At 40.8% G+C, this 11279-nt stretch overlaps 1 protein-coding gene across 1 annotated transcript; it reads left to right on the plus strand.

The window, feature by feature from the left end:
- Positions 1-8782: 8782 nt before the first annotated feature.
- On the plus strand, positions 8783-10901 carry LOC131218642 (uncharacterized). The gene has a single exon (XM_058213308.1). It carries the CDS (start codon positions 9113-9115, stop codon positions 10568-10570), a length of 1458 nt encoding a protein of 485 aa, XP_058069291.1. The 5' UTR covers positions 8783-9112; the 3' UTR covers positions 10571-10901.
- Positions 10902-11279: the final 378 nt, after the last annotated feature.

Consider the following 11279-nt stretch of genomic DNA (forward strand, 5'->3'; position numbering starts at 1 on the left):
GCCAAATTGAAATTTTACAGAAATTTGAGGTACCATTTAAACTTCTCTCAATAATAACACCAAGACACCCCAAAAAAAGAAAAAAAAGAAAAGAAAAGAAAAGAAAAGGAAAATCCCAACCGCTGTTCAATAATGGAAGACAATCAAGATTTATTGTCTACTTCAGGAGTGAAACATCAATGGATTTTAAGACTACATAACTAGAAACTCTGAATCACCCAAACATCACAGGGATGAAGTTAGATCCCTAGTTTGTTAAAATAGTTCTCATACTTAAGGAAACCAGGGATATTGTGAAAAATGCACCCCATTATTGAACAAATTACATCATAATTTATGTCCCAAGTCTTGATCACCTTTTCACTGGACAAGTATGGAATAGCCACTTCAGAATTTTTAAAATGTCTTGTCCCTTGAGTTATGCCCGAATCGGTGGGGTACATGTTCTTGATTTGGCATGGAGTGGGGCTCGGATGGGTCACTTCATTATTATGGAGATTGAATCTTCTAGCTTCCCTATGGGCTATTTGGGGAGAAAGAAATGGGAGATGCTTCCGAAATGAAGCTTTCAAGGTGGAGGAGGTCTTTTTGAAGGCTCATCTTTTTGTGCTAGAATGGGTGTGTTGTATTAAATCTATCAATGATTGGAATCTTTCATTTTTTTTCTTTGCTTGAAATCTTTGCACTTTCTCGGTGCTCTAATAAAAGTTTATGTCAATCTTTTTTTCTTTTTTTCTTTTTTTAAAAAGAAAGAAGGACTAAGATGGTCATCAACCAAATTTTCATTTAAAATACTAAGTATCTTAATTTGGATTCATCTAGAGAAGTACCGCTACTTGATTGTCCCAAGAAGAAATATACCAGCAAATGTTCTGAAAGTTCAGTTAAAAGTTTTCAGATTGGACCTCTACTATTTCAAAATATAATCGAACTATTTTCATCTAATCTATTCATAAGGTCACAAAGACCTGGATGAAGAGGAAAAACAAATTTTATAATGATCCAAAACTTATATGACCCCTAAAAGGGTTTCAATAGCAGACGTTCAATCCTCCACTGCCTTTTACAGTGTGGTCCACTTGATAGCTAGATTTGTCTTATTTTTCGTCTCAAGCCTTAATATGAGCTCGTCAAATAGATGGACGGTTTGGATATAACACATACCTCATAATGGTACCCACAAAATGCCCTAGGGATTACAATGAAAAAAAAAAAAAGCGAGTGAGTAAGGGTCAGTGGGACCCTATAGCTACAGATTATAACTGTAGCTTCGATATATCGAAAGTCTTTCGATATTATCGAAAAGTCTAGAACTGTCCAGCGGGTTTGCCTAAAAAATCTTGCAATTTTCGATACATATCACAATGTTTTCGATATGTATCGAAGCTATAGCTAAGGATTATAGCCGTAGCCATAACTGTAGTCCGTAAAAAGCTATAATTTTTTTTTCCTGTTGCGGTTAATGCCAGATTGGCTACGGTACCTATTGCTACGATTATAATCCGTAGTTATAGGTCTACGGTCATTACTCGATATTAGTTATCGATACTATCGATCATGTCTCGATATTATCGATGACTTATGCTCGATACTATTGAACATATCTCGATATTATCAAAAATTCATCCATTTTTTGAGTTTTGTTGCTCGACAATTTGGCATTCATCTTCGATATTATCGAACTATGGTCGATATTATCGACAACCTATCGCTACGGTTATAATCCATAGCCATAGGTCTATGGTCATTTTCTCCTCTCTTTTCCCCACAAGTACTATTACTTTATCAACTTTCTTCTTCACACCTGATGCAAAAATAAATAAATAAATAAAACAAAACAAAATAAAATAAAAATAAAAAAGAAAAAGAAAGAAAGAAACAAAACATTAGGACACCATAGAGAATGTAACCTTAAAAGGCAATGTTTTGCCCGTCTGAGCTTCAAGATCATGATAGTCCAAGGGACACCTGAGAGCTGATTGGAGGTCACCATTCTCCCGATAACAACAGCAGAACACGTGCACAAACCCTATACTCAACTCAAGCATGCCCTTGTAAATCATACATGTAAATCCCAATAACCAAAGTGTTCTCCCTTTGACTCCAACAAACCATATCCAGAAGAGAAAATTATATATTATTAAAAAATGAATAGAACACATAACACCTGTCCATGATTGAAAAAATAATATATTAGTAAAAAATGAATAGAACACATAACACTCACAGAAGAAGTTCTGGGACGAGTGCATTACCCGTTCATAACACCAAATCGCTTTGGTGTATGGTTTATCTCGTTGCTTCGCAATTACGTAGACCGAGTTTAGCTCGGCTATTAGCTCGACCCATTCTGATATTGAGTCCGATGCCCGGTATGAGATCAAAACCAGCAAACACCTCTCAATCATTGGCTGTTACAGACAGACATGATCAAAGATCAATACATGTAAGAAGTTGAAAAAGTGAAACATATTAAGTATTGTCCAAATTAAACAGTCACCATAAAAAACGTTGGACAGAAGTTGCAATCCTGAGGATAGGCTATTACCAGGTCGGTCTGCATCTTCTCAAGGAAATCGATGTATTTGTCGATAGCCTAATCAATAAGATAGTACGATTTAGCCATATATTAATATAACAAATAATTACATATCAATCAATGCATATAAAGAATAAATTAGTGATGCCTACCACGCTATCAACCCACGCATCCTTCACCCATATCGTACCAAACCAGGAGTAGGCTGCCGTGACCTTGTTTGCTTCATACCAGTCCTCTACTTCTTTCAATTGGTGTGCGGATAGTATCCTGAATGGATCCATCTGTAGAGGAAATGGTATTAGAGTAGTGACAAAACTTATTGCAACCTTGGGTTTGGGAACCAAACTAGGGGTTGTATCAAATGCAGACAGGGACAAGTATGGAGAAACCTTATAAATTGATGGCTTCAGTACCCTTTTGGGTCTCCTTTGATAGACGAGATGAGAAGTGGATGCATCCAATACATTACCCTTGGCGAAACCAAACGTGTGCACATCGAATTCCCCATGCATGAAGCGTTCTTTCTCTTTAATATCATTTCTTCCCCTCGCTTCAACTCCTCACCCTCCTCCTCCATCGTACAATCTTCCTTCTCCTTATTAAACTCCTCTCTCTCCTTCGCTAACTTTTCTTTCTCTTCAAAAAATAAATCCTTCTCCCTTTTCAATGCTTCTTTCTCTTTTAGTAACGCCTCCCTCTCATCAACCCTCGCTTCTTTCCTTCTCAAGTCTTCCTTCTCTTTCCTCAATTCTTTCCTCTCCTTCTTCAATTCCTCTCTCTCCTTCTTCAACTCTTCCTTCTTAACCCGGAATTCCTCCATAAGAATAATACCCCCCTCGGTCCCTCTCCCTCCACGCCTTTCTCAGTATTTTTGCCCTCTTCATCTGATTCGTCTTCCTCCTCATGATCACTCTCATTATCCTCTTCCTCATCTTCCTAGGTCTTAGTGAGCTACACAGTGTAACGATGAGTATGTAAGAGGAATGATATCTTTACAAAAGCAGAAAAAATATAGTGCATTTTTCCATAACATCTTACTTGGAAACTTTCCCAAACCGATCTCACCGCATCCGTTTCCCATTCTCGAAGGGTCGGTTCTAATTTCATTATTACTGATGTCTGCAAAAGAACGAAGAGTATTGTTAAATATAAAAGCGTATACCTGTTAGAATTAAGCAAAGTAAATGCCAGAGAAATATATTAACTTATAGCTTTATTTTCGAGAATAACATGTATTTTGTTGTACCTCCAACCCTTCCAGCCTCGAAGTTGATTGAAGCGTGGAATTTGATGGGGAACATACAAAACAACACACTTTTGCAGGGCGGTAGTATCTCTACTGCCCATACTTGTTGGAATGCAATTGCACCGAGTTAAAAATTCATAATTGAATATAGAGGATAAATATATAAAAAATAAAAGGTGTTCTTACTTATAAAGGAAGGAGGCAACCACATGCAGTGTACCGAGGGGTACTTGATGCGGCAACGTTAGATTCTATTCCTTGCGACATTGTATAATACCCCAAATTACCCCAAGGATAACTATAGAAATCATCTAGCGAGTCCACCAAGTGAATATAATTCATGTTGCACATGGTTTTCGGTTCGGTTGCCCTGAGAAAGAACTCTATAATAGGAGTAGGGCAACCTTTATGACATCCTCATGCTTATTGTTGTTAACTAATCTATCAAAAACATCAATTAGGTCCTTCTTTAATACTGGATATTGCTTGAAGTATTTGTCTCTTAATGTACTCGTAGTGCCACAAATTTTCGGTTCTGTAAGATCTCCAGTCTTAAGGCCCTTAATGAAGGCGAAGTCTATCTCAGTAAACTGCACTCATCTCCCTCTAATCTCAAATACTAGATCACCTTTATATCGTTGAAAAAGAAGGTGAATAGAGCCCCTAAAAATCTAAAGGATGTAGCACGTAATAGAAATGAAAAAGGGGATTGGCTAAACAAATTTAGCCGACTATCGTGCTTTTCCAATCCACCCTTCACCTTGTCAAACCACCATTTCAGTGTACACCTAGAGGTTGGGTTGAGGATTACAGCAGAATATTCGTCACCTGCAAAGATGAAAATGAAAAATATATCAAACATAAAATTCAAAACATAAACATACTATACAAAATCAGAAATAAATGAAAACAATGTAGCATTTCATGAATTTGAACAAGGTTCATATGAAATAGAGATAGAAATTGAGCAAGGAAATACTAGAAATTTTGCAATACAAATTATCAAAATAAGCGAGGCAAACATGAAATTTGAGCAGGGCAAACTAGATATTCAGCTGGGGACACTAGAAAAACAGCAGGCCAAACTGAAAATTCAGCGGGCCAAACTGCAAAATTGAGTGGCAATTATATGAATTGAGCTGGGCGAACTAGAAATTCAGCGGGGCAAACTAGAAATTCAGCAAGGGAAACTTGAATTTGAGCGGGGCAAACTTGAAATTCAGCGGGGTAGACTTGAATTCGAGCGAGGCAAACTTGAAATTCAGCAGGGCAAACATGAAAATGAGCGGAGCAAACATGAAATTCAGCGGGGGAAACATGAAATTCAGTGGAGGAAAGTAGAAATTCAGCGGGGCAAACTATGAATTCAACGGGGCAATCTGGAAAATCAGCGAGGGAAACATGAAATTGAGCAGGGCAAACTACAAAATTAGCGGGGCAAACTAGGAAGTCAGTGAGGCAAACATGAAATTCAACGGGGGAAACGTGAAATTCAGCGGGACAAACTAGAAAATCAGTGGTGCAAACTTAACAGATAATTTCCTGTATGGAGCCCAAAAAACTAAACGTATCCAATGTTCAAATGGACCACACCACATGAAAATTTTGAATTGAACTTCTCATATTGATCATTTCTTAGGGGCCACAAAAGCTTTGGATCATGCTTATAATTGTGTTTTCTATTTATCCATGTTTATATGATCTTATGAATAGGTTTGTTATCAAGCAAACATCACTGATGGGCCTACTATGGTTTCAACGGTGGAAATCATTATGCCCACTGTTTCCCGCGGTATGATCCACTTGATCTTTTGATATGCTTCAGTTTGGGGCTAAACCGCTAAGATTAGATGGAAGAACGGATGGACGCTGTCGATATACTACTATATTCAATGTGGGCCCATATGACTTTACTTAGTACAATGAGAGCGGACTAACTAACTCAGTACGCAATCCGATTAAGCTTGCTATGATGTTTTATTTGTAATACATCATGTTCATCGGATTATGTATACACTAAAACCCCATATGTGGGAGGGAACCTAGATATTAAACAGGGCAAACATGAAATTCAACGGGGGAAACAGAAAATTCAGCGGGAAAAACTGAACAATGAGCGAGGCAAACATGAAATTTAGCGGGGAAACATGAAATTCAGCGGGCCAAACTAAAAAATCAGCGGGGCAACCTAGAAAATTAGTAGGGGAAACATGAAATTGAGCAGGGCAAACTAGAAATTCAGCGGGGGAAACATGAAATTGAGTGGGGCAAACTAGAATTTCAGCGGAGGAAACATTAAATTGAGCGGGGCAAACTTGAATTTCAGCGATGAAAACTTGAATTTGAGAGGGGCAAACTTCAAATTCAGCAGGGCAAACTTGAATTTGAGCGGGGCAAACTAGAAATTCAGCGGGGTAAATAAGACATTGAGCGGGGAAAATTTGAATTTTGAGCAGGGCAAACTACAAAATCAACGGGGCAAACTAGGAAATCAGTGAGGCAAACATGAAATTGAGCGGAGGAAACATGAAATTTAGCGGGGGAAACTTGAATTTGAGCAGGGCAAATTACAAAATCAGCGGGGCAAACTAGAAAATCATTATGCCCACTGTGTTCGGTGCTCTGTGGGCCCCATCATGATGTATGTATTTCATCCATGCCGTCCATCTATTTTTATAGATCATTTTCTAATATTATATAAAAAATGAGATATATCCTGATCTCAATTGGACCACAATACACGAAATAGTGTTTCATGAACATCGACCATTAAAAACTTTTTGGGTCATAAAAGTATTGGATCAAGATTATCTTTGTTTTTTAGACTTCATCTGGGTCTTTATGACTTAATAAACACATTGGATTTCAGATAAACAGTACAGTGGGCCTCAAGAAGATTTAAATGATGGATATCCAATCACTATTGTTTTCCTGTAGTGTAGTACATCTAAGATTTATATCCCTCTTATTTTTAGGATGAAGCCCTGAAATAATCTTTACAAATGGATGAACGGAATGGATGAAACACATACATCATGGTGGGGCCAATAGAGCATCGACCACTAGCCACGGGGCTGGTGTTAGGGGGAGTAGCCAATTCGTTTCCTATACTACATACATTCAATGTAGGCTCAACTGAGTTTAAAATATACCTGTGGTGTGTGATTTCTCCCCTGGACCAACCGTTTTTGAAAGAAGACAAAAGGCTGATAAGGGGGCCCACAAAATAAGTTTTTTTTGTCTTTCTCGTGGAACTGGAGGGTGGAAAGGGGGTGAAAGCAACGCGAAAGTAGCAATGGAAAGGGAGATGAAAATCAAATAGTGAAAAGGGAGAGGAAAGGTGGACAGCAGTGAAAAGGAGGGGTATTTTCGTCCTGAAATTCCGTCTCCGCACGTGGAGGTCGCCTACGTTGCAAAAGAAAGTTTTTATTCTATCATAAAAACAGCTGGATAAAAGGTGGGGTCCACAGTCCTAAATTTCCCGACAAAAAATGCAGTGCGCTCATAACGTGGAACTCTGAACAACAGCTCGTGATCATGACCGTCGATCGTGCGGGTCCCACCGTGGATGGATCGTTTACCAAAGAGTGTACAGATTTCTGTACATTGATACTCTGGTGAAGCGTGACCATCTCTGATCAGGCATACAACGCAGTCGCTTATACGTTGCATTAACGTACTCAAATCAAACCGTCCAGATCTTGGTTCCAATTTACACGCGTTACATAACGAAAGTAAAATCAGGGACTTGGATTGGCTGGTGTACCACACATCACCGACCTGGTTGGTGTGTGTACGTGCGAAGACGAGCGCTGACGCTACTCGAGCTCCGACGTGTAAGAACGGTTAAAAGGAGATCAAAGTTATATGGCCCGAAAATGATGTATTTATTATATCCACACCGTTCATCCATTTGGCCAAATCAATTTAGGCGGGATAAAATTTATTTTCCATCCAATCCGTTCATAAGGTCACACAAAATGGATGAAGAGTAAAAACAAATATCATATTGATCTAGAACTTCTGTGACCTCCAAAAGGATTTCAATGTACTTCTTTTTGTAGTGTGGTCCACTTGATATTTGGATCTGTCTTATTTTTAGTTTCAAGACTTAGAACGAGCTCTCCAAATGGACGGACGGTTTGGATATAACACACACGTCATGGTGGGACCCACAGAACTGGGTGATGTAAACACATCAGCCAGTTCGGTGGTGTGTGGTACACCAGCCAATCCGCTTTCGCCGTCCCCCACCAACGAATTACCAGCGACTTTCATAGCAACAGCAAACCAACGCTCCTTTTATTTCACTCAAACAGCTATTATACGATACGTGGGTTGTATCTTGCACAGTGTACACGTATTTTCATTTCTGTCAAGAGGGGCCGTGGTTAGTTAATCACGACCATTCATATGGATTTAATCACCGTGGATGGACGAATCATAAAACTTACCCTTCTATTTGTAGTGTATAGATGATGGATAACGATAAAGCCAAAACAAAGGCCCACATTCGATAGGAAAAAGGTTCATATATTCTTCCTTTGATCATTCAATCTAGAAGACTTTTTCGACAAGACACATCCACGGTGGGAATCAACAGAAAAATGGTCTGGATTACGTAACCATGGGACCCACCCATCAGAACCGTATATACTCGAAGGGCATGGATCTTAGCTCCTCACTCGAGTAAAAAACCCAACTCATCCAAACCGTCCATCTATTGGTAACCACTTGAGATTGGTCATGTACTTAAAAACAATTTCTATCAGAAAATCCTGACCTATGATTAGTGGCCGTGCTTTCGTAGAAATTAAAGTCTATCGGGCATCCATCAATGAACCAGCTAGGACCACTTTCATTCTATATTTCAAGTGGGATTTTCACGTGATAATCCATCTAAAGTGGGAAAGGCCATTTGAATGGTTCCCATTCTAGGAACAGGCCACGTGTACGGTAGGGAGCTCACCTGCATCCTAGATACAGTACGGCTGCGCGATATCAATGAGCAAAAAGCAACCCACCAAGCAATCGAAGTCCAAGGTCTACCCTCCCAAAACTTCAGTCCATTCAACCCACAGTTTCACTCCATTCAACCCACGGTCCAGAAAGGATCTCAAAATTCCCTTCCGTCTGCCGAGAGAGAGGAGATAGAGATTTTCTTGAATCTTCCGTTCCACTTCATTCAATTCCAGAGGGAGACGTCTCAAAGTTTCATTCCAGCAGCCCAGTAAGAGAGATTTTCTTGTATTTTCCATTCCACTCCATTCAAATCCAGAAAGAGCGAGAGAGAGAGAGAGAGAGAGAGAGAGAGAGAGGAGAGAATGGGAACTGCTTCTCTCTCTATCCTAACCCCATCCGAACCATCCCAACAAGAACAAGACCCTCCAACTCCAACCACATCCCTTCTCTCTCCACCACTACCATCATCTACTCCTCAAACCAAATCCACCACTTCCAACACCCTCATCTTCACCGCCCTCCTCCTCACCACCTTAATCGCCCTTGCCGCCTCCATCGCCTTCGCCTTCCTCTTCTTCTCTTCCTCTCCCCATTCCCCTCAAGCTCCCCAATCCCTTGTCGCCCGCTCCCTCACCAAGCTCCCGGGACCCATCGTCCTCCTCATCTCATCCGACGGCTTCCGTTTCGGTTACCAATTCAAGACTAAGACCCCCAACATCGGCCGCCTCATTGCCAATGGAACCGAGGCCGAGACCGGCCTTATCCCCGTCTTCCCCACCCTCACCTTCCCCAACCACTACTCAATCGCCACCGGTTTATACCCGGCTTTCCATGGCATCATCAACAACCGTTTTGTGGACCCCGCCACCGACGAGATCTTCACCATGAGAAGCCACGAGCCCAAGTGGTGGCTCGGCGAGCCACTCTGGGAGACGGTCGTCAATCACGGGCTCAAGGCAGCCACATACTTCTGGCCCGGCTCCGAGGTGAACAAAGGTAATTGGAACTGCCCGGTGAATTACTGTAGGAATTACAATGGTTCAGTCCCATTCGAAGAACGGGTAGATACCGTTCTGCAGTACTTTGATTTGCCAATTGAGGAAATTCCTGTCTTTATTACACTGTATTTTGAGGACCCAGATCGTCAGGGACATCAGGTGGGGCCCGACGATCCGGCAATCACGGAGGCGGTAGGTAGGATCGATCGGATGATTGGGAGGCTGATCCAAGGGCTGGAGAAGAGAGGGATTTTTGAGGATGTCACGATAATTCTAGTTGGGGATCATGGTATGGTCGGTACCTGTGATAAGAAGCTTGTTTTCCTTGAAGATTTGGCCCCATGGATTGAAATTCCGGAAAGTTGGGTTCACTCATATACTCCTTTGCTTGCAATTTGGCCTCCTTCTGGTGTCAATCCTTCTGATGTGGTGGCGAAAATGATGGAGGGATTGGGCTCTGGGAAGGTTGATAATGGAATGAATCTGAGAGTGTTTCTTAAAGAGGATTTGCCTGAACGGCTTCATTACTCTGCAAGTGATCGGATTCCACCAATAATTGGTCTGGTGGAAGAAGGGTTTAAGGTGGAGATGAAAAGATCGAATAGGAAAGAATGCGGGGGCGCCCATGGCTATGACAATGCGTTCTTTTCCATGCGGACAATCTTTGCTGCACATGGGCCCCAATTCGCGAGGGGCCGGAAAGTCCCATCCTTCGAGAATGTCGAGATTTACAATCTGATCATGTCCATTCTTAAGATACAGGGTGCGCCCACCAATGGGACGGCATCATTTCCAAATTCCATTCTTCTGCCTGGTGCATGAGATTGAGCAGGCATAGGATCATTGATGTCATCTTCTAGGCATCTTTTGTGGAAGATTATGAAGTTTATGAAAGGCTTTTCCCTTTCTGGTTTGGATATATTTCGAATGCAATTTGCAGTGGTTCTGTCCTCTGGTAAGATGAGATGCAATGTAAGTAGACTCTGGATCTTGCAAGAACTCTTGTAGATTTCATTTTCTCACTAGGGTCTTAGAGATCATAGTTAAAGTACAAGGTTTCTATTGCCTTACCAATAATTCTGATTTGAATTTGTATTCTAACAAAGCTGGACATGCTTTAAATTTGAAATGGAGTATAGCTTCTTAAGAGGTAGCTCTATAGAATTCTATTTCCTGTTGTTTGTTTTCAATTGAAAATGAAGTGAGTGGATGTTTGAGCTCACTTTGAATTGTGCACTTCTTGGAAAAGAAAGGGCACCGATGATGATTGCGTTCTTTTCAAAGTGAAGTCACCACTTCCTTTGGGAAGTGCGGAGACTGCTTTCTGCATCAGGTAGTGGAGTGCGTTATATTGTCAAATCGGCTCCAAATTGCTAGTAACCTTGTGTCTTCAAATAGAAGAAACAAGCACAATGGCCTTTTGGTCAGATGCCTTTGGGCTCATTGCATGCATAGAAACTTCAAACACCAAAAATCTGTTGTGATGCCTCAGCTTCGGGCCTTTATTGCTGGAGAGAGCCGGAGGGAGGTG

Source organism: Magnolia sinica, chromosome 1, assembly GCF_029962835.1.
Source record: "Magnolia sinica isolate HGM2019 chromosome 1, MsV1, whole genome shotgun sequence".
NCBI lineage: Eukaryota > Viridiplantae > Streptophyta > Magnoliopsida > Magnoliales > Magnoliaceae > Magnolia > Magnolia sinica.

Excerpts from the sequence above, each read along its gene's own strand:
- LOC131218642 (XM_058213308.1), top strand. The coding sequence starts at position 9,113 with ATGGGAACTGCTTCTCTCTCTATCCTAACCCCATCCGAACCATCCCAA.